The following is a 26,954-nucleotide window of genomic DNA, read 5'->3' as shown; positions in this document are numbered from 1 at the left end:
TGTATCCTTGAATCTCATTGGCCAGCCAGTGGAATCCAATTGGTGAGCATCTCCAGGTATTTGCAAATAGCCCAACACAAACATATACATATATGCATAATTATAAGTGAAACAAATATTTTAAAAAGAGTTATTAAAACACACGTAAGTTTATTTTTAATCAAGCAATACAAAAAACATTCAATAAAAAGTCTCTTCACTCTAAGATTCTCTATGGCTCTTCTGGAAGAGCCACTGAATTTGTATTTCCATTTAGACTTGCCATGCCTACATAAGCATGTAGATTTACAGTCTTCTAATCCATCGGGTGCCATGCTCTGGACTTTGCTTTTCACACTCAACAACGTATTCCATATAACATATTAGTCTTTGCTTCCTTTACAAATTGGCCACTGTTTGGGAATGTTTCCATGTTTTTAACCAGAGTCTCACTACATGGGCACTTAGGTCATTCCACATTTTCTTTCTTTCTTTCTTTTTCTTTTTCTTATGGATCAGACTTTATTGGTTCAATAAGAAGAGGCAAGAGGAAATGTTAACCATCATTTCGGGGGCATCATCCATAGACATGAAAGGAGCCTTTCGAAAGCCACATTTTCTATTTGAAATAATACTAGAGTGAGCACCATTTCTCATAGACCTGTGTACTCATGTGTGAAAATACCTGGGTTCATTTTGGGGGGCTATCTAAAAGAGGGTGTGGAGGAGGATTAGTCCTGGTCCCCTTCAACATCATTTGACCAGAAGAAATCCTATGCAAGTAGTTATTTTTGGATGCTCTGCTCTGATACACTATTATAATTGTGTATCTGATTGCTGAGCCTTTTCCATGATACTACACAAAGAGTGACACCTGCGATGAGCTGACAAACTGTCTGTCAATGTTCTATTGCTGCGAAGAGACAGTGTGACCACAACAACTCTTATAGGAGAAAGCATTTAAGTGAGGCCTGATTACAGTGTCAGAGGTCTAGCTCGTCATCATCTTGATGGGCAGTGCGGTGGCACACAGGCAGACGGGGCACTGAAGAATGAGCTGAGAGGTGTACATCTCGAAGCCCATTCAGCAGGAAGAGAGAGCCACTGGTCCTGGCTGGGCTTTTGAAACCTTAAAGTCCAACCCCAGTAACACACTTCCTCCAGGAGGGCCACACCTTCATTCCTTCTCAAGTAAGCACTTAAATATGTGGACCCATGGCGGCAATTTTTATTCAAAAACCGTATTTCACTCCCTGGCCCCCATAAGCTTACACTTATAGTATGCAAAATGCATATGGTTTAACTTTAAATGTCCTCATAGTCTGTCACGGTCTCAAAACTGTTTAAAACTCCAAAATTCAGAGTCTTTTCTGAGACCCATGGTTCTTTCCTTCTTCCTTTTTTTTTTTTTTTTTGAGACAGGGTTTCTCTGTGTAGCCTTAATTGTCCTGAACTTGCTTTGTAGACCAGGCTGGCCTCAACTCACAGCCTCTGCCTCCTGAGTGCTGGGATTAAAGGTGTGCACCACCACTACCTGTCTTCATGGTAATTTCTTAACTGTAATTCTCCATAAAATTAAAAAAAGCAGATCATATATTTCCAACATACAACGGCATAGGATATGCATTTCTGTTCCAAAAAAGGAGAAAAGAGTGCATAGTGAGCAAATACTGGAGCAAAACAACATGAAAACCAACAAGACAGACTCTGACTTCTGTGTCTCCATGTTTGAGGTCAAAGCTCTGTTGACTCCCACCTGCTTCTCTAGCTTGGGCTGGCTCCACACCCAGTCTGCAGCTCTTCTTGGAAGGGATCCCATGGCTCTGGTCTCTCCAGCACCTTGGGGTTTCCAAGGCAATCCAGACTTCATAGCTTCACCTTCACAGGTTCATGCAATGGCCTCTCAGGGTCTCCATGTAGGGACACCCCTCATTCTTCCCTCCTGAAACTTCTTGAGCTGGGCCTCCACAGTTCACATTGCTCTCAGTTCATGCTCCTATTGGATGACCCATTAAGCCCTGCTTAAAGCATTCAACTACTTTCCTAATCCAAAGTCTGCCATATTCTTCCAACAAACAGCTTATTCAGGCCTGTCACAGCACTACTCCGCTCCCTGGTATCAACTTCTGTCTTAACCAGTGTTCTGCTGCTGTGAACAGACACCATGACCAAGGCAACTCTTATGTGAGAAGTCATTTATTTGGGGCTGGCTTACAATTTCAGAGGCTTAGTTCATTGTCATCATGGTGGGAAGCATGGTGGTATGTGAGCAGACATGGTGCTGGAGAAGCAGCTGAGAGCGCCACATCCAGATGCCCAGGGAGCAGGAAGAGAAAGAGAGACCTCGGTCTTGGAATGGGCTTCTTGAAACATCAAAGTTCCGCCCCCATTGGCACACTTCTACTGACAAGGCCTCATCTACTCTAACAAGGGCACACACACTCCTAATCCTTCTCAAGTAGTGCTCTTCCCCCCTCCCCCCTACCAACTGATTAATAAGCATCAAGTATATGCCTATGGGGACTGTTCTTATTCAAACCATCACACTGGGCATACATAAGCTCCTACTGAATATAAAGCTCTGTCTGAACGACTAGACACACCTATGTATGCAATACAGGGCACAGAAGACATGCGGATCCAAGGCCATGTGCAGGAAAGAACTCTTTGTAGGGTTTTAGTTCAGAGGAGGAACTGTAAAGGTTGAATAGAGACAAATAAAGCAAGGAGGTTCAAAGACTTTAGGCTCCAAGGAGTCTCTGCCTGACTTATAAACGGGCTAATGAGGTAATGGGGACCGGAAGAAGAGGAAGAGATCAAATTCAGGCAAGTCTGAGCCATGGCAGGAAATTCCAATGTGTCCTTTTTGTAGAAGCAGCAGGATTTATGAGGTCTCTTTTTCTCCAGATCCTCACCCCAGGAAAGATAGCAGCTGCTTTTTGCTTCAGGTGAAATTCTCATAGGTACAGCTTCCAGAAAGCTTGGCATCTTGCTGTGGTGTTTGCGCCATCTAGATGAATCAAAAAGGGCATGTGAGAGTGAAGTTAACAAAGCCTTGGGGAGCCCGACTCTCCTCAGTTTGTGCTGGTAAAGATGCAAGGCCAGGATGAGGATGCCCTATCTTGTAATTTGTGGGAAGTCTTCTAGTACTAAGGGCCATGGGCTGGACACTCCCCAGGGGAGTACTAGACTAGTTAAGTGCAGCAGATCTAGCACTTTAAAAAGTACCTTGCATTTCAGAAGCTACCATCGAGTCTCTGCCCCTAACTGGAGGAAGAAGGCAAACATGTCTGTAATAATTTAGATGGGAGAGGTTAGGTTCGGGTTAGACTTCAGTTCTAGGTGAATAAATGGCAAATACCCTACAGAGGAGATGCAACCTGAGCTGCTGCTGATGGGGAGAAGGTTCGGTTGTCAAGACACTGTCCAGAGATATGTGTTAGAAAATGGTTGATATAGGGTCGAGAAATTACTGATCCAAAGATGATAGCTTTGGCCCAGAACTACATCTCCTCATCCCAGAAACTCAGAAGACATCTTGATAAATTCTGTCAAGAACATGATTGAGGGAACACACTGGTTTCTACTTTCTGTGGGTTATGGTGGAGATGCTGGGCAGACCTGCGTGTGTAGGATGGGGATGCTGTGTAGACGTGCTTGTGGTGGCTTGTGGGTGACGTTAAAAGTCAGAGCAATGGACAATCAATATTCTTGGCTTTAAGTTTGATCCAAAGAACTAGACTGGAGAGGAAAGCAGCTCTGAAGTGTAATGAATTATACAGATAAATCCCCAAAGTCTACAGCAAAATCCCTAAGCATCAAACCATAGGCTTGAAGTCAGAAGGAGGGAGAGGATGTGAGCTAACTGTCTCAGTAGGTGTTTATTGAGTCTGTTCAATCTTCTTCTTCTTCCCCCTTGACCTGGTTTTGCTATATAGCCCAGTTGGCCTAAAACTGGCAGTTCTCCTGATTCAGCTACGTAAGGCCATGCCACCTTACCTGGCAGAGGATCCATCTTTAAAAGCCCAGCTCAACTTTCATCTTCTGAAGTCCTATCTGTTCTATTCCTTACTGCAGTGACAGCTGCTACAACTAACATCCGAAGGGAAAAAGAACCCTTGGAATTTCACAAACAGCTTATTAAGTGATCATAGACTGTTTTTTTCTTCTCTCTCTGATAGATTCAGCTCTAATCTCTATTAAATGACACCTAAAATGTCAAATCCTCAGGGTCACGGTGCTGCTGCAAACACATCTGAATCCTCACAGTGCCCATCCAACTATGAATAAAAGACATTCAATAAACATTACTGATTGGACCATTAATTACATTCAAGTAGCAGACAAGTTTTAGAGTTGAAAAATTCTTATTGAATGCTTTACAGGAGGGTGAGTAAAATGTGGGGGTAGATCCCAAAGCAAAAGCATTAGACGACTCAGTGTTTTTAAGAAAGTGAGAATGAAATAGCCAGATTCAGAGCAAGAATAATTAGTGAGGCATATTTAAGAAAAAAAAGTCTTAAAACTGATAAATACTTTCAGCAAAGGAGAAAGATATAAATTTGACATACAAAGTCAGTAGCTTCCCTACAGATCAGTGGCAGACACACTGAGAAAGAAATTAGGAGAAAAGTGCCATCACAATTGCTACAAAACAAAACAAAACAAAACAAACATATAGATCCAACAAAACAAAACAAACCCTTGGAAGAAAGCTAACCAAGGGAGTGAACGGCATCTGTAATGAACACTTAACAGCAACTAAACAAGTTGAAGACACCAGGAGACGGAAAGACCTTCTTTGCAATCTCCACCAAACTCCAGTACCATACCATTCTTCACACACACACACACACACACACACACACACACACACACAATCTTAAAGTTCACACAGAAGCACAAAAACATCCACAGTCATTCCAAATAAGATGAATAATGCTGGAGGTACCACAATATGTGACTTCAAGTTATGGGAACTAAGGCCAACAATCAACAAATGGGACCCATGAGGTTAAAAAGTCTGAGATTTGATCACCTCCTCTTGGCAGCAGGGCCCTTCTAGCACATAGAGGAAGCAGGTGGGGGGGGTATTGGGGGGTTGAGGGGTAGGGGGTGGGGGGTGGGGGGATGGGGGGAATGAAGGTTATCAGGACAAAGCTGATAGGCTGTGGTCAGCTGGTGGGGGAGGAGGCCCCCCCCATGTCAGAGGTCTAGGGCAGGGAAATAGGGGGCAGAGGGAGGGGGATGGGAATAGGGGGGCAGAGGGAGGGGAATGGGAAGAAACAAGAAAGCAAGGAGATAATAATTGGGATGTAATGTGAAAACATTATAAAAAATAGCTTTAGTACATCAAAGAGAAAAGTTCGCTGGGTGAAGAGAGCCCACAGACTGGGAGAACATCATTGCAACGTCTACCTGGGACAGAGGATTGATAACCCATAGCACACACAGAACTGGAAAAATCCTCATCAACACAACAACAGCAGCAAAACATCCAACCCAGTTGGTAAATAGGATAGTGAGCTGAACAGAAAATGCTACCCCTAAAAATACAAAAGCACATAAACATGCTAAAATGTGCAACTTCACCAACCATCAGAGAAATGGAAATTAAGAAAAATAGATTTAGATTCCATTTTACCTATTCAGAATGTCAGTTGTTAGGAAAACAAATGCCAAGTGCTGCCAAGGATGCGCACAAAGGGAACCTCTACACTGTTGGCAGGAGTGTAATCTAATCTACTCACTACGGAATCAGCATTGAGAAGTCTTTAAAAAACTACAGTTGGTGTTGAGATTGATGCTCATTGTTGAGAGCACTGGCTGCTCTTGCAGAAGACCAGAGTTTGGGTCCCAGAGCCTACGTGAGAGTTTACAACTGCCTGTAACTCCAGTCCAGGGATCGGATGCCTTCTTCTAGCCATTGTGGGCACTGCATGAGATGTAAAGGGATACATACAGGAAAACATGCATAGAAATAACAAAAATTTAAATGAAAGAGAGAGAGAGAGAAGGACAAAGAGGGGAGAGAGAGAGAGAGAGAGAGAGAGAGAGAGAGAGAGAGAAGGAGGGAGAGGGAGAGGACTAGATCTACCATGTGTAAGCCAGCCCTCTTAACACTGGGTATTCACCCGAAGGACATCAAGTCAGCACATCATAGATACAAATCCTGTTTGCTGCTGTACTAGTCACAAGAGCTAAATTCTGGACCCAGCCTGTGCGTCCAACAAGAGAGGACAGGTTAAAGAAAATATGGCATGTTTATATGCTATAAATGTTTTTAACTATAAAGAGGAATAAAATCATGTTATCTGTGGAAAAAAATGGATGCAAATGGAGATAAAAATCAGTGGATTAAGGCAGTCTCAGAAAAGACACACATCATATGTTTTCTCTCATATTGTATACACTAATAGTTACGTGAAAGTAGAAATGAAACTGTCCCCAGGGGAACCACGGGGACTATTGGGGAGTGAGGGGCAATAACAGGGAAGGTAGAAGGCACTGGGAGGAATAGACTCAACATAAGATACATATTTGCATGGAAACTTTTTAAGAGGGTAAGCGCTTGTGGTTTGCAGTGCGGCAACTTCCAATTATCATGGACTTGACAAGAGGCAAAAGTAGTTCCTCTGAGTCAGCTTCTTCAGCTTTCAAATGTGAACGACAGACAACACATTTCCAGAGATTGTTACAAGGATGTAGGGAGCCATGTTTGTCAAAGCCTTATGAACTGTGAGACTTTATATAAAAGCTAATGATTGTAGCCATTATTATTTAATGGTAAAATTTAACATTAAGAGATCCATTCAACACTATAATAAGCCAATATATTGCCGTTATTGACACATTTTTCTTGCCATCAAATTGTTGGGCAATTTTCAATTGTTTTGGTAAGTCATCATTTTGGTGGTCCAGAGTCTTAGATTTTTTTTTTTTGTGAAATAAAGTAGGATATATATGTGTGTGTGTGTGTGTGTGTGTGTGTGTGTGTGTGTATGTAATAGTGCTATAGACTTATGGTTAATGTTAAGAATAGTCAACGAGTAGTCAACGTAAGATGTTAAATCTATTATTAAATGTTCAGGCGTCAGTCACACAGGTATGAATCACATCTCTGTTGGCCATAGAATGCATCAGAACTATACTTACCAAGCAGATTTGAGTTCCTCAGCCATGCAAATCTCAGACTTTCAGATAAATATATTTGGGAACAGTTCCTTACTTTATGGTTTGTGGGAAAGAGGAAATTGCTCTCACCTTCTTAGGCTTCTGTACAGAGCTGTAGATTGTATTTGGGCCTTCTTTCTTCTGAGGAACTGGGGTGTCTCCCTGTAACAGGTGAGTAACAGATTAGCATCACCCATCGAATGAATGCTTTCCATTTAACCCACAGCCGTTGAGGCCAGAGGACATCCCTCTGTGTCCTGGCCTCAGAAGTTGGGAGCTGCCTTGGTGCTGAGGACAGTGTCCCTTCTTCTCTTCTGAGGTTAATGGTCCAAGAATGAGTTCCTCCATGTTAACGGAGCTCAAGGTTTGTTAGTCATGGATGAACTGAGTGTCTGTCTGAATGGTCCTTGTCCTATGCCCAGACAACCCCCAGTTTGTAGGTACTTTCTAGGCCATCAGACAGGCTAGAAGTAGAAGGAGGATGAAGGTTTGTTATTCAGAAGTGCTCACCTGCACAATCAGGCACACTTGTGTATATGCCGTGTCCTCTTCATCCTCATCTTAACCACTATGTCATCTGGAGTGACTATATTGTACTCTGCTTGACTCTCAGAGGACAAGCCATGTGTGGTGTCCTTTTGAGTGACTATCCTGCAGTGCAGTGGCACCTGCTGTATAATCCAGTGCAGTGACAGCTGTTCCAGCCTCAGTGCAGTGACACCTGTTCTATCTTGTAGTGCAGTGACACCTGCTACTCCTAGCATCTATAAAACCTTTGGACTTTCTCTTCTTAAGTTGGAATTTCTTTTTTCTCATAGAAATACAGACATTTGACTCAAAAGGAGCTTAAAAAGGGCATCCAGTGTACCTAGAGTATAGCCTTAGCAAAATACCAAATCAAGACAAAAAACAAAAGAAAGAATCAAAAAATAAAGTTTCCAACAAAAGCAACAAAGGGAAACCCCAAACAAGCAAAACACAAACCAAACCAACCAACCAACCAACCAACCAACCAACCAACCAAACAAACAAACAATGAGGTTAAGATAAACAGCATTCTCTTGGTGGAGATTTAGTGGCATTGACCTACACCCTATGGCCTGCCTTGGACACCTAGTAGGAAGGCAGCCACAGATTGTAATAGCCTTTTCAAGACAAGTGTAGAGACAAGTGTACTTTGGGGCATTGTAGGCCAATCCCTGGCCAAGGCTGATCCTATAATATGTTGGCTACCTCATGATCTTTCAGCCAACACATGTCTGTGTGCTTATTCAAGACCAAGAAAGTCCATGGGAGCATCCTCTGTCCAAAGAGATCAAAGTCACTCCCACATCTCCTCTGAATCCTTTCTCAGGACCGTTCACTTCAGTCCAGGCTGTGAAACTGGAGACTCTGCATCCAGCTAGCTTCCGTGTGGAAGCACATGCAACTAGCACGCTAGCGAGAGACACTTGTCATCTCTGAAGAGCATTAACATCAGCATCACAGGAGCATAATTTGAGTAGCTTTAGCCCTGGACTGGGGTGAAAATATGATGGGGTTTGGGGGTGCTCTGTTTGGATAGCAGTGTGACATCAATGGAGTTTCCCCTGACAGGTTTCGTACCACATATGAAGGGCCGAGGACTTAGTTTACCTACTAAGATCACAGCAATAAACTGGCAGCGACTATGAGCAGGGACACAACCTCCTCTGTGTTGTTGTCCTTCTCCCTGGGGCCACTTGCTGGTGGATGTCAGGTTTCTGAGAAATACTCGGTGGAAATCCTCAGAATTCCACAAATAATTTATTTTTTTTTAAAAATCACATAGCATTTTTTCCTTTCTCCCGGTGACAGAATCAATTCTAATCTCTATTAAATGACAAATTCTCAGGGTGAAGGTGCTGCTGCAAACACATCTGAATGCTCACAGTCCCCACCCAACTGTGAATAAAAGACATCCAATAAGCATTATGGACTGGATCATCAATTACAGACAAATAGTATGTTTGAATAGTTTTAGAGTTTAAAACATTCTTGTGAAGCAGGGCGAAGGTAGCTCACGCCTGTAATCACAGCACTCTTTTTTTTCTCCTTTATTAATTTATTCTTGTTACATCTCAATGGTTATCCCATCCCTTGTATCCTCTCATTCTTCCCTCCCTCCCATTTTCAATCACAGCACTCTTACTCGGGAAGCAGAGGCAGGCAGATCTCTGTGAGTTTGAGGCCAGCCAAGTCTACAAACTGAGTTACAGGACAGATAAGACTACATGAAGAAACCCTGTCTCAAAAACAAACAAACAAACAAACAAACAAACAAACAAAAATTCTTGTGAATAATTTTCAGGGTGAAATTTCAGGGGTAGATTCAAAAGCAGAAATGTTAGAGGACTCAATGTTTTTGGAAAGCAAGAATGAAATAGTGAGCCAGATTCAGAGCAAGAATAACTAATGAGACATATTTAAGGAAAAAAAATACTTTTAGCAAAGGGGAAAGATACAAATTTGACATACAAAGTCAGTAGCTTCCCTATGGACCAGTGGCAGACATACTGAGAAAGAAATTAGGAGAAAGGTGCCATCACAATTGCTACAAAACAAAACAAAACAAAACAAACATATAGATCCAACAAAACAAAACAAAACCTTGGGATAAAGCTAACCAAGGGAATGAAAGATATCTGCAATCAACATCTGTAATAAACAAGTTGAAGACACCAGGAGAAAGACTTTCTATGCTTATGGATTAGAAAAGTTAATATTATGAAAATGATCATCTTGCTAAGAGCAATATATAGACTCATTTAGTGTCCACCAAACTCCAATATCATTCTACACACACACACACACACACACACACACACACACACACACACACACACAACCTTAAAGTTCATATGGAAGCACGAAAACATTCACAATCATTCCAAATAAAGCGAACAATGCTGGAGGCACTACAATACCTGATGGCAAGTTATAGTATAGCCACACAGTGACAAAAACAGCACAGCAATGCCAGGAAACAGACACATAGGTCAATGGAATAGAACACGAGACTCAGATGTAAAGTCACGTAGCTGCAGCCACTTGATTTTTGACAAAGATACCAAAAGCTAGATTCTTAGCTCTCATTGTGCACGAAATCAACCCCCAACGGTTCAAAGGCCCTATTGTGGGATCTGAAACTTTGAAACTTCTAGAGAAAAGAATTGCAGAACAGTTCAAGGTGAAGACATAGGTAACGACTCTCTGAATGGTACTCCAGTTGTACAGGAACTAAGGACAGCAATTGACAAATGGGTCCCATGAGGTTAAAAAGTTTTAGTGCATCAAAGAGAGCAGTTAGGTGGGTGAAGAGAGCCCACAGACTGGGAGAACACCATTGCAACGTCTACCTGGGACAGAGGATTGATAACCCATAGCACACACAGAACTGGAAAAATCCCCATCAACACTACAACAGCAGCAAAACATCCAACCCAGTTGGTAAATAGGATAGTGAGCTGAACAGAAAATGCTACCCCTAAAAATACAAAAGCACATAAACATGTTAAAATGTTCAACTTCACTAACCATCAGAGAAATGGAAATTAAGAAAAATAGATTTAGATTCTATCTTACCTATTCAGAATGTCAGTTGTTAGGAAAACAAATGCCAAGTGCTGCCAAGGATGTGCACAAAGGGAACCTCTACACTGTTGGTGGGAGTGTAATCTAATCTACTCACTATGGAATCAGCATTGAGAAATCTTTTTAAAAACTACAGTTGGTGTTGAGATTGATGCTCATTGTTGAGAGCACTGGCTGCTCTTGCAGAAGACCAGAGTTTGGGTCCCAGAGCCTACATGAGAGTTTACAACTGCCTGTAACTCTAGTCCAGGCATCGCATGCCTTCTTCTAGCCATTGGGGGCACTGCATGTAAGACAGTCTTAGAAAAAAACAAATATCATATGCTTCTCTTATTTTTGGTTACTAGATTTTACACATTAATTGTTACACAAAAGTATGTATTTATGTATGACATAAAAGTAGAAGTAAAGGCGGGTCTGGTGGTGGATGCCTGTAATCCCAGCACTTAGAGGAGGCAGAGGCAGGCAGATCTCTGTTAGTTCAAGGCCAGCCTCATCTACAAAGCGAGTCTAGGACAGCCAAGGGTACAGAGAGAACCTCTGTCTCAAAAAAAAAACAAAACAAAAACAGACAAACAAACAAAGTAGAAGTAAAACTGTCCAGGGGAACCAAGGGGACACTTGGGGACTGAGGGGCAATAACAGGGAAGGTAGAAGGCACTGGGAGGAATAGACTCAACATAAGATACATATTTGCATGGAAACTTTTTAAGAGGCAAAAGTAATTTCTCTGAGTCAGCTTCTTCAGCTTTCAAATGTGAAGGACAACACATTTCCAGAGATTGTTACAAGGATGTAGGGGGCCATGTTTGTCAAAGTCGTATAAACTGTGAGAGTTTATTGAGAGTTAGTTAATGATTGTAGCCATTATTATTAATGGTACATTCTAACATTAAGAGAATATGTGTCACCATTAGAGACCCATTCAATAGTTTAATAAACTGACAGATTGTAATTAATGGCATATTTTCTTGGCATTAAGTTGTTGGCTAATTTTCCTTTCTTTTCTTTGGCTAATTTTCAATTTCTTGGTAAATTATTATTTTGGTGAGCCAGGGTGTTAGATTGTATGTGTGTGTGTGTGTGTGTGTGTGTGTGTGTGTGTGTGTGTGTGTGTGTGTGTATAATAGCTCTATCGACTTATGGTAAATGTTGAAAATAATCAAAATCAGATATTAAATCTGTTATTAAATGTTCAGGCGTCAATCACACAGGTGTGAATCACATCTCTGTTGGCCATAGAATGTGTCAGAACTATACTTACTGAGCAGATTTGAGTTCCTCAGCCATGCGAATCTCAGACTTTCAGATAAAAATACTTGGGAACGGTTTCTTACTTTATGGTTCGTGGGAAAGAGGAAATTACTCTCACCTTCTTAGGCTTCTGTACAGAGCAGTAGATTGTATTTGAGCTTTCTTTCTTCTGAGGAACTGGGGTATCTCCCTGTAACAGGTGAGTAACAGACTAGCATCACCCATCAAATGAGTGCTTTCCATTTAACCCATAGCCCTTGAGGCCAGAGGACATCCCTCTGTGTCCTGGCCTCAGAAGTTGGGAGCTGCCTTGGTGCTGAGGACAGTGTCCCTGCTTCTCTTCTGAGGTTGATGACCCAAGAATGAGTTCCTCCATGTTAACGGAGCTCAAGGTTTGTTAGTCATGGATGAACTGAGTGTCTGTCTGAATGATTCTTGTCCTATGCCCAGACAACCCCCAGTTTGTAGGTACTTTCTAGGCCATCAGACAGGCTAGAAGTAGAAGGAGGATGAAGGTGTGTTACTCAGAAGTGCTCACCTGCACAATCAGGCACACTTGTGTATATGCCATGTCCTCTTCATCCTCAGTCTTAAGCACCGTGTCATCTAGGGTGACTGTGTCATACTCTGCTTGACCCTCAGAGGACAAGCCATGTGCGGTGTTCTCTTCAGTGACCAAGTCATACACCTCATTTCTACCATGGACAGTGCTGTGCACTCTGATCTTCTCATTCTCCTCTATAGTTGCAGTGCTCTCAGAGCTGGTGTCCGGTGTGGGTGCAGGCCTGGTAGTCTTGTCAGGCATGTCTAATTTCTCATACCTTTGGGAGAGCATGGCAAATTTCATGTGGCCACCTGGGGTTTCTAGAACACATTGTGTAAGGTTAACAAGTGTCCCAACCCCTACATCTTTCTTAATTTGCTACAAAGACCCAACTTGCTCTGACTTCTGTTCTAGATGATAACTCAAGGCTGGAGGAGTTTCCATCTGTCTTTTGTTAGGGAGTTCTGTTACGCTCTCTCTTCCTCCTTTTTAATCACTAAACAGTTCATTCATCTGACAGATGAATAAATCTCACTACACATAATGTGTGATGGTCTTTCCAGTAACCTTAGAGAACAGGACTGGCCCACAGGATAATAATGGACATAGAAAGGTTTTTCTAAGGAAACACAAAGATGAATCAGATCTGGCCTTGGAGTTCACTGTCTATCTGGAGAAGAGAAGTCATATGCCTGAATATTTATTATCCATTAATATAAGGTGGCCTCTGATAGGTGTCATGTGGAAGGTGGAAGAAAAGTGCTGAGGTGAGAGGACATGGCTTCTGGTTAGAACAAGAAAGATTTTAAAAGTGGCTGAGTTGAGGTGAGCTTTAAAGTATTTTGTGTGGGTAGCAGCGCGATTAAGGCAGTTGTGAAACATGGATCATTCTCCCTTGAGAACAGATATATTCATAATACTTAATGAAAGCAATGGCCTGGGCATAAGGCAATCAGAACAGGTGTCTGTCACAGTAACTAACAAGGCATATTGAGTGGGTACCAACCCTTATTGGGGGTAAATAAAATAGCTCATCATACTCAAGGGTAGGGTAAACATATGTACCATTTACTAAGTATCTATGATGTGTCAGATGATGCTCCAAACGTCTCTAATCTGCCTAAAACAGGATGGAGAACAGAAATGAGGAAGCTCAATCTCCTACAGATTGAGCGTGTCCTCACTTACATGCTAGAGCCCAGACAGATGCAAGTGGCTTGGTCCCTGGTGCCTTCTCTGGCTTTGTGTCAGGGTGAAATAAAATATGACTTGGCTTTATAGTCAACCACAGTAGTCATCACTGAATGACCATTTTGAACATCACTCTACTCTTGTCCTCACATAAAGTGAAGCACCACTTTTTTTTCAGATAAGGAAAATGAAAGTTAGAGTTTGAGTTATTTAAGATGCTCTCCTTGGTAGGGAAGAGAAGCAGTGTCTAAACAGGGTTGCCTGACCTGAGTCCATACATCTGACAACTAGGTTCTGTTGACTTTAGAACACAGCAAAGCCACGAGGACTCATTGATGGTTTCTCTTTCATCTCCATTTGTTAGGGGTTTGCATTATTTTTCTCAGAAAGTCTACATGTGTAATGACTTCAGCCCCAGTCCCTCCTCTGACCCCATCTCCTTGGTAGATAGATCTCCCTCATGAGATGTGACAGGGAGTTGTTAGAAGCATGATTTGGGTTGAGGAGAGGAGCTCCTTAGTGTGCCAGAGCTGTGGAGATCAAGGTGGTAATTTGGGGTACCATGGAATGGTCATGGGAAAGTAAAAGCAAGCATCTCAGCTCTGCACCTCAACACCCACGGGAACAGTTCTGCTTTTACATGCTTTGTGCTATTGGAGTGTTGAATAAGAGTTTGTTTTGGGAAAGCATACCTTAGCTTAGGTCTAACTGGAAACCCACTAATGATGCTCCTGAGCAGTGGTTCTCAACCTTCTTAATGTGGTGACTCTTTAATACATTTCCTCATGTGTGGTGATCTCCAAGCAAAATATCATTTCATGGCTACTTCATAACTGTTATTTTCTACTGTTATGAATTGCAATATAAATACCTGATATTCAAGTTCTCTGATATGTGACCCCTGTGAGGGTTATGACCCACAGGTTGAGAATTGCTGCTCTTGAGTAATAGGTATCTGTGTACCTAATAAAATTAGAAATTAGCTTCTGACTTTGCTCCTGCCACAGCTTTACAATTTCACCTGGCTTTTGTTTCTGTGCTCTCAGAATTGAGAAATACCTTAATCATCATGATTAGATCACATTCAAGTGATAACAGTCAACATCCAAGGGACCCAAGAAGTTCCAGCAGACAGGCTTCCCCTCCTAGTTCCAGTGATTAACTCTAAGGGAACCATTTTCCTTGAGCTTTTGCTCCTAAACCACGCCCTTTCAGCACGCTGCTTTTTCAAACTGTGGCAGGCATATGGGTCCTCTAAATGCAGCTTTGGAGTCAGTATTCTGGTGGAAGTGATCAAGATTCAGTGGTTATTAACAAGCTGCCAAGTAATCCACGTTGCTGGCTGGCTGACTACACTTTGAATAGCTAGGCTTTGGGACTAATATCTGGAACAGAGACCCTGTGTTCCAGGGTCACCGATGACTTTACCTGGTATTTCAGCTGGGAGCTCGGCTTGCTTATGCTTAACGTCCAAAGATGAACCTGAGAAGGCAAGCAGAAGAAGTTACAAAGAGCACTGTGCGTAGGGAGATGCCTTTGATTGTGTGAGACTGAAGGAAAAGGGCGAGAGGCTTCTGAAGACACAGTCAACAAGGAGACTATGGAGAAGGAGGGGACCCTAAGGCAAGCATAGGGCCAAGGGTATCATAGGGTCACCTTCATCTGGAAAGAATGCCGGGGGACCTTCTGGCATCTCTCTGAAAGACAGAACTCTAACTCTCCTAGAAGCAGTTCTTCCAGGGCACCATGTGTGTTAGCCTGCCTGCTCTGTGGGAGAAATTCTCCTTTATCGCTCTAATATTAAGATTCTAGAGGAGATGTCAGTCATGAACACTTATCTCCTTGTCTGCAGTGATTGGTTCAACAACAAGCACATGGCTTCCACCTGGGTGATTAGAGATATTTCTTACATTCTTCAGATTGAAGTTGGAGGGAAACATCCTCCTTCTCCAGCCTTTAAAACACTATTAGAAGCTGCAATTTGCTGTGCTGTGGTAATCCCGTCCTCTTGACCCTCAGCTGTGCTGCAGTTGGAGAGTCAAGCTGGCTCAAAGAGAACACCACAGATAGGATATGAGGAGATCTGGTGGTTTCTGAGCTTCTGCTGCCATTTGTCCATTAAGGCCACCGAGTCATGAAATAATAAATCCTGTCCTTGTCCTTCCTCCACACTCTGGACAAATCTAAGCTAGGGCTGAAGAGATGGCTCAGGGGTTAAGAGGACTGGATATTCTTCCAGAGGATCTGTGTTTGGCTCCAGCACCTATGTGCTGTCTCTCAACCATCTGTAAGTCCAGTTTCAAGGAATCTGATGCTCTCTTCTGACCTTCATAGGCACCAGGTACATACAAGGTGTACAGACATACATGCAGGCAAAACACACATACACATAGAATAATAAAAATTATAAAATCAAGTTTCAGCTGGGCTACAACCATTTTTAACTAAAGACCCTCAACCATTACTCAGACTCCCCATCACTCTGAGGGGGAAACAACTAAGTTTTGAGAAAGAAGTATCAAGGGCTTATGGGAGGATTTAGAAGCCTTCATAGTTTGCAAACACAAAGGCTCTTATGGGTGGGTAAAGTTATTCTAGAACACTTACACTGCTTCTTGTGCTTCAAAATATAGCAGCCGCCGAGCATCCCCGAGAACAACAGGATGGTGGACACCAGCAGGATCCAAAGCTTCATGGGTCCCTTAGGACCTTGGAGAGAATAATGAGGATATTAATGCAAATCCTGACAGAGAAATCAGGGCAAATGACTGATAGAGCACGATGACCATTTCAACTGCCTCTTAAAATCCTGTGACAGCCCAAAGGACATACATTATTCCTTCATTCAATCTATAGCCGTTTCCAGCAAGCCTTCTAGGCAAGAGGTGACCGCAGTACACGGGCAGACACAGACTCCCCAGAGACAGCTTTATGGCTCACCCAGAGTTCTAAGGATCTGACATGAGACATGAATGAGAATTGCCAATGTCAAAGCAGCCTTGACCCCTGCACTGCTGCCTTTCTCTGTAAGTGAGACGGAAGGTCCAGACCCCAGGAAGAAAGCGCTCAGATTCCTAGGAAGCCACACTCTAGGTGTTATTCCTGACTCAGCCTGCCCAGCACCACTGCATCCTAGGTAGACTTCACCTTCTTCCTGCTTTTTTTCCTTCTTCAGTTTTTGCAGTGCTATGGATTACACCCAGGTTCTCACACATACTAGAGAAGTACTCTACCAACTGAATTAAATCCACAGCTTTTTGTCTGTTTGTTTGTTTTGTTTTGTTTTGTTTTTTGAGACAAGTTTTAACTTTGTCGCTCAGGCTGAAATCAAATCTGTAAACTTTCTACCTCAGTCTCCCATGTGTTTGGATATACGTAGTTCCTAACATGTTCGTCTCTTTTGCTTTCAATAACGTAGCTATTAGAGCATTAGCATTATATATCTGGATTCCATTACACTGAAATGATGCTCTAATTGATTCCCTCTCATACTCTCTCACTGAGTTTCTTAAGTAGCTTGGAAAACAAACACTAAACATCAAAGCTCCTGCTTCTGCAGCCTAAGTGGAGAGAGGGAAAGAGAGAGAGAGAGAGAGAGAGAGAGAGAGAGAGAGAGAGAGAGAGAGAGAGAAAGAAGAAGAAGAAGAAGAAGAAAGTAGTAGGAGGAGGTGAAGGAGGAGGAGGGAGGTAAAGGAGGGGAGAGGAGGGGGGGAGGACAGGGGATGGGATGAAAGGGCAGGGAGGGAGGGAGGGAGAGAGAGAGAGACCTGAACAAGTGGTCACAGAAGAAAATCGTCTGGAGCTGTTGCTGACAGGGTTATGGGCTGTGCATGTAAAGTTCGGCAGAAGTTCACCACTTTTCCAAGAGATGCTGAGGTGTGAATTTTCCTGGGACATAACCACGTTCTTTTGCAGGGACATCCATGTGTAGGTCATGTTGTTTCCACCATCTTCCACTGAGCAGGTCAAGGTGACCTTGCAGATGTCATTCTCCATTTGCACAGGACTCTGGGTGACACTGGGCTCCTTCAGTCTCTCTGTGTGAGGGAAAGGCAGAGCCAGTGTAGAACTAGACTTGTCAGAGCACTGCCTTGCTGCCAAGGCCAAGGCCCTGAGTTTGAGTCCCAAGACCTCCATAGTAGAATGAAAAACCAGCTCCTAAACACTACCCTCTGTTTACACACACACACACACACACACACACACCCACACACACACACTTAAAAAAAAGAACAAAATACATTCATGAAGAATGTATTGTGCCCCACGAGTCACCTACAAAATGTCATATGCACCACTTTACCTCTTTGGACTCTGATACTCAGGTGTGAAATAGGACTGGTAAAAGAGAAATATGAAAAAAACTGCTTGTTCCAAACACTGGCTTACAGTGAAAAGTTGTCCAGTTAATCAACACAAACACAGTCAGTTCTTCTAAACACAATGATTTAAACTTTACCAAGCATTTTGTTATTTTGTCTTTTTTTTTTTTCCAGAGCTGAGGACCGAACCCAGGGCCTTGCGCTTGCTAGGCAAGCGCTCTACCACTGAGCTAAATCCCCAACCCCACCAAGCATTTTAAAAAGAAAAAACTTTTAAATAAATACCACATTCACTTTTGTTATTGAAAGACAATTATTTTACATTTGTTTATTTGTTTAGTGACAGCGTCTCATGTATTCCAGGCTGACCTCCAACTTGCTCTGAAGCCTAGAATGTTCTTGACATTCTTGAAGTCCTGTCTCCCCATCTTAAGTGTTAGGATTACAGGCAGAAGCCATCATACCTGGTTTATTTAGTGCTAAAGGGACAACCCATGGCTTCCTTTGGCGTGGAGGATACTCAGCTACCTAAGCTACGTCCTCAGCTCTCATAACTATTTTAAAATAAATGGTAAGACTGGTGTTTTTGTTTGTTTGTTTGTGGTTTTTTTTGCCCTCAGCCTGCTAATGTTTTATTTAATGTTCTTTAAAATGCTTAATTATATGTTTAACTTTTAGCATTTGCATGACTATATGAACGTAACATGAACCTAACCAGGTTGCTGAACATGTTAAAGGGACTGTGTAGAGATGGGAAACACAGGGACCTAGACAAGAGGAAACTTGGGCAGAGACCATGCTTACTGCATGTGAACAGACAGGGAAAAGAGCTGGCAGAAGTAGACCATACAAAACATCAAGTCAAACTACTGTCCAATCCCAAGGGTGAGGAGAAAGAATACAAATTCTGTTTCCCACGCTGGCTGCTGGAGTGGCCCATCCTACTGCATGGCAGTGTTTTGAGAGATCAAGAGCTTCCGTCCAGTCTACTCTGCTTCCGCCCTGCTTATCCCCACCCCTGATCTAATGATGATGGAGCATAAAAGGTGTCAGAGGTGTAGATCAAGGAACACCTTGGCAGGGAAGGTGCTCACCTGATGGTAGTTTTGTTCCCTTCCTGAGCACACAGTGTGAATTGACTAGCTGTTACTATTGCCCCGAGGCTTGTTGGCAGGACAGGAGAGGAAGAGAGGAAGCCAGTGAGGGGATACTCACTGTAGATGAGCAGGGTGAAGTGCCTCACACTAGGGTTTCTGGAGGCCTCTGAGCACACATAGGCATGGTAGGGGCCAGCATCCTCCATCTTCAGCCGGCTGATCTTCAGGGAGTGGTCCTCCTCAGAGATCGTCACCCTCCTTTCTTCTGGATCTTTGAGTGTCTGGCGAGGATCGGCTGTTGCTGCTCCTTTCCATTCTTTGCTGATAATCGATGTGTTAGACAGCCAGACAACATTCCTGGTGTCTTGACTGGCCAGAGATGCCAAGGACAGGGTCACCGGCTCTCCTAGGATCCCTACCACGGTCTCCCCGGCTGTCTTCCTTCTCAAGGCTCCTAAATTTAAAGTCAGAGGTGAGACATCGCAGCAGCTTCAGCCTCTGTTCCTATCTCCCTTGTCCCCACCCCCTCAAGTCAAGCTGAAAGAGACAGGGACTCCGTATCCTTTTCCCACAGCGCCCTGCTTCATGAGGCATCCCTGCTATTCTCCCGGGACCACCTGTTTTACTTGGTTATTTTCACTCTTGGCTTGTCCAGCTCTCCCCACTTTTGAGGCGATCCTGTGAAACAAGATATCGCTCAAGGAAAGCTCAATTTGTACTTTTGCCTCAGAACACTCCCACCCCTTGTTGTACCCTTGGGTGCCACAGTGGTCCAGGGTTCTAAGTCTGTCCAGCCTTTCTTAGGCTCTGAGCAGAAGGCCTTTGGGTTGTCCTCTTTCTTTTCACTTCCATCTATGTCTCACCAAAACAAACCTTAGATCCCGTGGGTGTTCATGATGTTTCTAAAGTACCCTGGAAGATCTGAGTGGAGCCACTTGCCTGTACAGAATGGCCAGACATGGACAGGTTGGGAGCTGTTCTGGCTGACTGGATTCCGGGCTGTGCAGGTATATGGTAGGTCTGGGTCACAGGCACTCAGGGAAACGGTGAGGATGTGGCTCCCGTGGGATTCATTAGAATGGGTGCCCATTTGGGCCCAGCTGTAGTGGACACCGTCCTCTGCCCCATTCACTGTGCACATCAGGGTGACGATGCAGGAGTCATTCTCAGATGAGGTGACAGATTTCACGGACACTTGAGGCTCCTTTAACTGCTCTGAGGGAGGAGGGGGTAACAGCATCAGGAAGATTCTCAGTTTGGAATCCTTACCAGGGAAAGGCTGCCCGAAGAAGGTGATGGCAGAGAAGCCAGGGTTGGAGGACCTTCAGACCTGCCTGTTCTAAGGAAGGTGTGTCTGCAGCCTAGGCTGAGTGCCTCTCCTCTGTGTTTCTAAGACACTCTCTGTGGATCTTACTATGACAGCAGCTCAACATTCCCGGGGGCATAATTCTCCCTGTCTCTACCCTGTGCTTGGGACTCCAGTGCACTGAGCAAACACTGCATGAGCTAGGGAATGGGGAGCTCACGTTGTAGAATTTTAATCACCCCTGTGTTTTGGTCTGAACTTAGGACCCACAACTTTCCCTGCCTCGGTTTGCTTTTTATTGCAACTCTTCTGTTCAACCTGGTATTTAATCTTACTGAACAGGTGATAGGTCCACGCACAACACTGAACAGAAGCAAAGGCAAAGGTGATTTTAGAAAAGTGACCATTACTACCCCAACACCTGCTTCTTCTTCCTCATTAGTTTTCTGGAGTCAGTTACTCCTAAGAGTTTCTTTTTAAAGCAACATTTTAAATTACTTTTCTGAGGGGTTTGTACTGTATATCTTGGTCTATTCATCTTCAGCTGCACCATTGACTAGTGCACAAGACGTACATTCAAAGTTTCCTGCTCATCCTTCTAGTGATCGTCTAGATCCACACATAAGCGACAGCGTGCTATTCATACTGTGTGGGACTTATTACACAGTAGCAATACACATGAAAAATATCACGACATGTTAATGATCTATCTTAAGTTTATTAGCAGCACAAAACTTTCTTAATATATACAGAACACCCTAGAAATCAACAAAGGTGTCAAACTACCTGATCGATGGAAAGATGTTATTATGAAGTGGATAATGTTTGTCAAAACTTCATATATTCACACCCTGGCCTCCAACATGTCAGAATGTGACTTAGGAGACAGGTTTGTGCTTGGAGGTAGGTGTGAATAAGTTACACTAGGCCTCAAATCTATCTATTATTTTTATTAGAAGATAAACAGGACACCGACTGTATAGACAATCATCTGAGGACATAGAAGACGGCCATTTTCTTTTTTTCCATTTTTTTTTGTTTTTCTAGACAGAGTTTCTCTATGTAGCCTCAGCTATTCTGGACTCGCTTTGTAGGCCAGGCTGGCCTCGAACGCACAATGATCCACTTGCCTCTGCCTTCGGAGTGCTGGCATTAACGCGTGTGCCACCATGCTCTGCTGGAGGTGGCCATTTTCAATCCAAAAACAGACTTCAGAAATACAAACCTACAGATATCTTGATCAGACTGAAAAATTGTAACAAAACACACTTCGATTGTTTTATCTACTCAGTCAATGCTATATTAAAGAAAACGTATGTGTTCGAGTGTTTTGCCTGCATGTATTTCTGTGTGCAACATGCATGCAGTGTACATGGAGGCCAGAAGAGAGCACCAGATCCCCTTGGAACTGGAGTCACTGACACCTGTTAATGGCCGTGCTTGGAGTTGAACCTGGATCCCCTAGATGAGCAGCCAGTGCTCTAACCACTGAACCATCTATCTAGTGCCATCAGAGAACACTATTTTTTTTATTTTATGGCAATCTTAGCAAACCACTAGAGATTTTCATGTTCAAAGTGAGGTGTTGTAACAAACATCTAAAAATATGAAAGGTGTCTGGAACTGGCTTGTGAATAGAAGTTGGGATTTTTTTTTTAGACAGAGCTTCATGTGTAGCCCTGTCTGCCCTGGAGCTCACTCTGTACACCGGGCTGGCTCTGAACTCATGGAGATCCACCTGCCTGTCAAGTGCTGGTATTAAAGGAGTGCGCCATCATTGCCCAGCTTGAGGTTGGAAGAATTTTGAATAGTGTGTTCGCAAAAGCCCATGTTGTAGAAAAAAATGATGTTAAAGCCAGATTCTGAAGACTCAGAAAGAAAATAGGGGCATTGTAAGGAAATATATTGTCATATATATACATATGTATTTCATCTATAAGGGTCATAAACAGAATTGTGGTAGAAATGAGGACATTTAAAGTCTTTCTGGTGATGTTTCAGAAACTAGGAATATTCCCTTAGACACTGGAGAGCAGTAAAGTTTACATAAAGTGGGGTAGAACTTGGCTGAACTGTATGCTACTGTTTTGTGTAAAGTAGAATGTTTAGCTAAGACAATGTATTTCTGAGCAAAATGTTAAAGGTAAGAAGCTGGACAGATGGATCAGTGGCTGAGAACACTTTCTGCTCTCACAGAAGATCACAGTTCGGTTCCCAGTACTCACACTGGGTGGCTCACGTTCTCTGTGACTCTAGTTCTGGGAGATTTGGTACCTTACACTGTCCCCCATGGGTGTACCACATGCACAACATGCACACACAAACACACACACATCTACACATAAGTAATAAAATACATCTTTAAAAAGTGTGGAGGGTATGCCTTGTTTCTCTTAGCTACTTAACAAAAAATAAAGAGCAGAGAGATACATGGAATGGAATAAACAGGGATTACTTTGGGTCTATTTATATTGCAAAACATAAGAAAGCACATCTGGGAAGAACACGTGTGTGGCTAATGTTTGCTGAAGAGATAGTGCATGCGACATATCGACTATATTGCTTAAATACCCCAAGCATTCCTCAAGACCCAGCTATTCCACTCCTTGGAATATACCCAGAAGATGCTCCAGCACACAAGGACATATGCTCAACCATGTTCATAGCAGCCTTATTCATAATAGCCAGAACATGAAAGCAGCCTCAGTAGAAGAATGGATAAAGAAACTGTGGTACATTTACACTGTGGAATACTACTCAGCTATTAAAAACAAGGATTTCCCAAAATTTGTGGACAAATGGATTGAACTAGAAATGATCATAATGAGTGAGTTCACCCAGAAGCAGAGAGACTCAAATGGTATATAGTCACTTATATCTGGACACTAGCCCAAGGGGCATGTCCCATGAATGTCTTCACTTATCAGGAAAGTGGGACAGAGGGGAGGACATCCTATTGAGACTCTAGGTGAGAGAAGCATGAAAGAATAGGGGAAATAAAAGGATCTAGAGGGTCTTAGAAACCTACAAGAAGAACATTATGTCAGGCAGATCTAGGCCTGGGGGTCCTGCTCAAACTATGGCACCAGCCAATGACAATACGTGCAGTAAACTTCGAATCCCTACTCAGATCTAGCCAATGGACAGGACACTCTCCACAGTTGAGTGGAGAGTGGAGACTGTCTTTCACACGAACTTTGGTGCCCCATATTTGACCATGTCCTCGGCATGGGGAGTTCTGGTGGCACTCAGAGGAAGGATAGCAGGCTACCAAGGAAAGACTTGATACCTTATGAGCATATACAGGGGGGAGGAGGTCCCCCTCAGTCACAGACATAGGGGAGGGGAGTAGGGGGAAAGTGGGAGGGAGGGAGGTTACAAGGGAGGGATAACAATTGAGATGTAATAAGAATAAATTAATAAAATATTTTTAAAAACACCACAAACATAGACTGAGCAAAGTAAAACAGGGCAGAACGAAACCTGTCAGTCCTTTGGAATTCTGTAAGACAATGTAGTGAGCTTCAGGGCTGCAAGTATGTGCTGTCCATGAAGAAGGAACAGACACCAAATGCAGGCAGTTCAATGGTTTTCAGGACTCCCCCGTCACCATGAGCCTGAAGAGATAGGTGTGCATAGTGTTGGATGCTTTCTTTCTTTCTTTTTTTTTTCAGTTTTGGAGACAGAAGAATGCCTAAAGTCAAAAAGTGGGGTAGCCACCACAGAGACATGGAAAGCATTGCAGCCATAACAAAGGGCCCAGAAGATAAGGCACAGAGCCTTAACATAATGAAAACAGCTTTAGCTTTGCTTGGTGTCTGTGACTCCTTTCTTTCTATTTTTCCCTCTTTCAGGATGAGAATGTCTACTATGTGCCCACATCCACCACTGTATTCTGGAAGCAGAGAACTTGTCTTGTTTCATCGGTTCACAACTGGAGAATGGCTTCAAAATGAATTACACTTCAACTATCATTCATGCCTGAGTTAGCTAAGAGTTTGGAATTAAAGTTGATACTTAAGCACGTTAAAACTTTGCGCACTGATGGAATGAACTTATGTTTTGCATGTGAGAAGAGCATGGATTTGGGAAGGTCAGAGACAGGGTTTTTAGGGATTGGTAGGGAATGGTTGGTGGGGTGGAGGTGGAAGTGATAGGGTTCAGTAGGATCGGTGGTTATGTGGGGTGGTGTGGAAAATCCCCCCTCAAGCTCTCTGGCACTCACCATAGATGTGCAGTATGAATCTTTCCACTGTGGTGACGTCAGAATTCTTTTTGCTTATCTGAGCGTGGTAGGATCCCGAATCTTTCTTTTTTAAGTTGCTCATGCACAAGGAGTAGCTGCCATTGCTGATCTTGAGTCGGCCATTGTATTCTTTGTCCAGAATTAATATATCACCTGTGGAGATTGCTACAGCAAGACTCTTTGGGGGACACATCCAGGTAACATGCTGAATATCTTCAACCCCTGAGCTGTTTAGGAGGAAAGTCACAGAACCACCTAGGATCCCTGACAACACTCTAGGGGATGTTTCCTTTCCAGAGGCTCCTAGCCCTGTGGAGAGAGAAGAAGGACTTGGAAGAACAGCTGATCTCCTCAGAGGAGCTTCCATCTGTTCACTCAATAAACATGTATTTGTCACAAATTCCATATGTTCAGAAAGGAACGAGACTCCAGACTTTCTCCTTCTAAGTCATCCATCCATTTATTCATCCATCCATGCATCCATCCATGCATACTTTCGACCACTCATTCACGAAACTCTCTCCCATGAAAGCAGTTATAGGCATCAATAAAATGTTGTTTCTAAATTTCTGTTTTAACTGGGGAATTAGCCTATGACTGGCTGAGTTTTTCTGAGAACCATCTTATTGATCTGTAAGACTGAGAAACTCATCATAACTGCATCATGTACTGGGGGTACTATGATAACACTTAGATGAAAGCAGGTTGCTGCAAATTTTAAAGAGCTAGAAATTAAAAAAGACACCCTCTTTAAAAATAAGATAAACAGGAAGGTGCCTAGAGAGGTGGAGAGACAGCTAGGTGAGTGATAGAAAAATAAAAGGACCCTTGGTAGAACCTATATGCTCGGCAAGGGGAGAAGACCATCACTGAGAGACTAAAAAAATGGTAATTCTCCCATAGTGAATAATCCATGCTGCTGTGCTAAGCATATGCCTGATCAATATAAAATTCTCTCACTGTTTTTAAGTTTGAAAATTTTTTAGTCAGCCTTCCTTCCATGTCATCATATAGGGATCTAAGATTGCCTCTCACCTAGTCGTGTCTGGCTTGTGGTTGGGGAGAGATGATAGCGCAAGCCCACTCCTGATATTTTGTCTCAAGCAAGATCAATATTTCTGATAGATATTGTTATCAAATCTCTGAAGAGCTCAGGAGTTTGGCCACCAGAACCTGTTTTCCTGTGAAGACTCTGTGCTGTCTTCTGGATGCCTAGACCCCCCCTCCCAGATGCCAGGGCTCCTGGGGCTTTGTAGAGTACACTGGGAATTTAGATTAAATCAGACGAGAGCTGGAGCAAGGCTACTCCAGGAATTCTCAGTGGGAAAATAATAGAAAATCATGAGAAAATACAAAGACATAGAAGTATAGCCTAATGAGAAAGGAGAAAAAGAAAGAGGAAGAGGAGCAGAAGGAGGAAGAGGAAGAGGAGGAGGAAGAGGAGGAGGAGGAGGAGGAAGAGAGGTCACATCATCTAGGGCGATCTGATTATATGACGCTTCTACAGCCCAGTACATATAAGAGTTATGACAGGAAGTAGAAGGAACTCTAAGTTTTTGTGCCCCTAGGACATCTCAAGGCAGCTTGTCATCAGATGTGTTTGCTCAGATCCCTCTGTGAATTTATACACATTACACAGGAAAGAACCTGGAGTCAGCATTTCTTAGCAGGAAATTGTGAGGGTGAAGGGAACAAGGTTTCATGGCAGAATTACTTGAAATTGGGGCTGGAGTGTCACTTCCTTATGGTGCCTCAAACTCCTCTCTCTCTCTCTCTCTCTCTCTCTCTCTCTCTCTCTCTCTCTCTCTCTCTCTCAAACACACACAAACAAACACACACACACACACACACACATACACACACACACACACACTGCATACATACACACTCTTACAAATGTACAGATCTCAGAATAAATAGAACTGCGGAGTAATTACCACAAGGAAGGTAATTTCCTGATTTTACCAACAAGAATCTATCTTCCGGGCAGAAAACCAGCCTAAGAGATTGCCAGTAGCAAGTGGTAGTGGCTATAACACGGACTTACCCATGAGAAGGAAGAGGAGAGGGATCCAAAAAATGGGATAAAATATCTGCGGCTGACTCTTCTTCCTTGCGTCTCGGAATGGCTCTAGAGCCCAGTCACACCAATATCTCTTTAGCTCCGCCATGATGTTGTACTTTCAGTCTCAGAAGACGCACTTACCACAGCTTCCTCTATTATGTGAGT

The 26,954-nt window shown here is 43.1% G+C and overlaps 1 protein-coding gene across 2 annotated transcripts; it reads right to left on the bottom strand.

The window, feature by feature from the left end:
• Positions 1-130: 130 nt before the first annotated feature.
• Positions 131-26,954, bottom strand: LOC311600669 (T-lymphocyte surface antigen Ly-9-like). 2 transcript variants are annotated; one of them, XM_084787639.1, is made up of 11 exons: positions 26,772-26,953; positions 24,704-25,033; positions 20,112-20,387; positions 19,291-19,626; positions 17,521-17,790; positions 16,361-16,462; positions 15,182-15,235; positions 12,557-12,882; positions 12,137-12,208; positions 7,243-7,314; positions 131-2,989 (listed from the first exon to the last, which is right to left on the bottom strand). In XM_084787639.1, exons 1-11 carry the CDS (start codon positions 26,893-26,895, stop codon positions 2,924-2,926), a joined length of 2,028 nt encoding a protein of 675 aa, XP_084643765.1. In that variant the 5' UTR covers positions 26,896-26,953; the 3' UTR covers positions 131-2,923. The 2 variants fall into 2 exon arrangements, with proteins under 2 accessions (XP_084643765.1, XP_084643766.1); XM_084787640.1 differs by lacking the exon at positions 12,137-12,208 and having other exon boundaries at positions 26,772-26,954.

This window comes from Acomys minous (genome assembly GCF_964271855.1).
Source record: "Acomys minous genome assembly, chromosome: 1".
NCBI classification, from domain to species: domain Eukaryota; kingdom Metazoa; phylum Chordata; class Mammalia; order Rodentia; family Muridae; genus Acomys; species Acomys minous.
This window is presented reverse-complemented; position numbering and strand designations above follow the sequence as displayed.

Coding starts and splice junctions, on each gene's coding strand:
- LOC311600669 (XM_084787639.1), bottom strand. CDS start 26,895: ATGGCGGAGCTAAAGAGATATTGGTGTGACTGGGCTCTAGAGCCATTC. Junction 25,034..26,771: donor TCTCCTCTTCCTTCTCATGG/GTAAGTCCGTGT, acceptor CTCTCTCCACAG/GGCTAGGAGCCTCTGGAAAG. Junction 20,388..24,703: donor ATTCATACTGCACATCTATG/GTGAGTGCCAGA, acceptor CTCCTCCCTCAG/AGCAGTTAAAGGAGCCTCAA.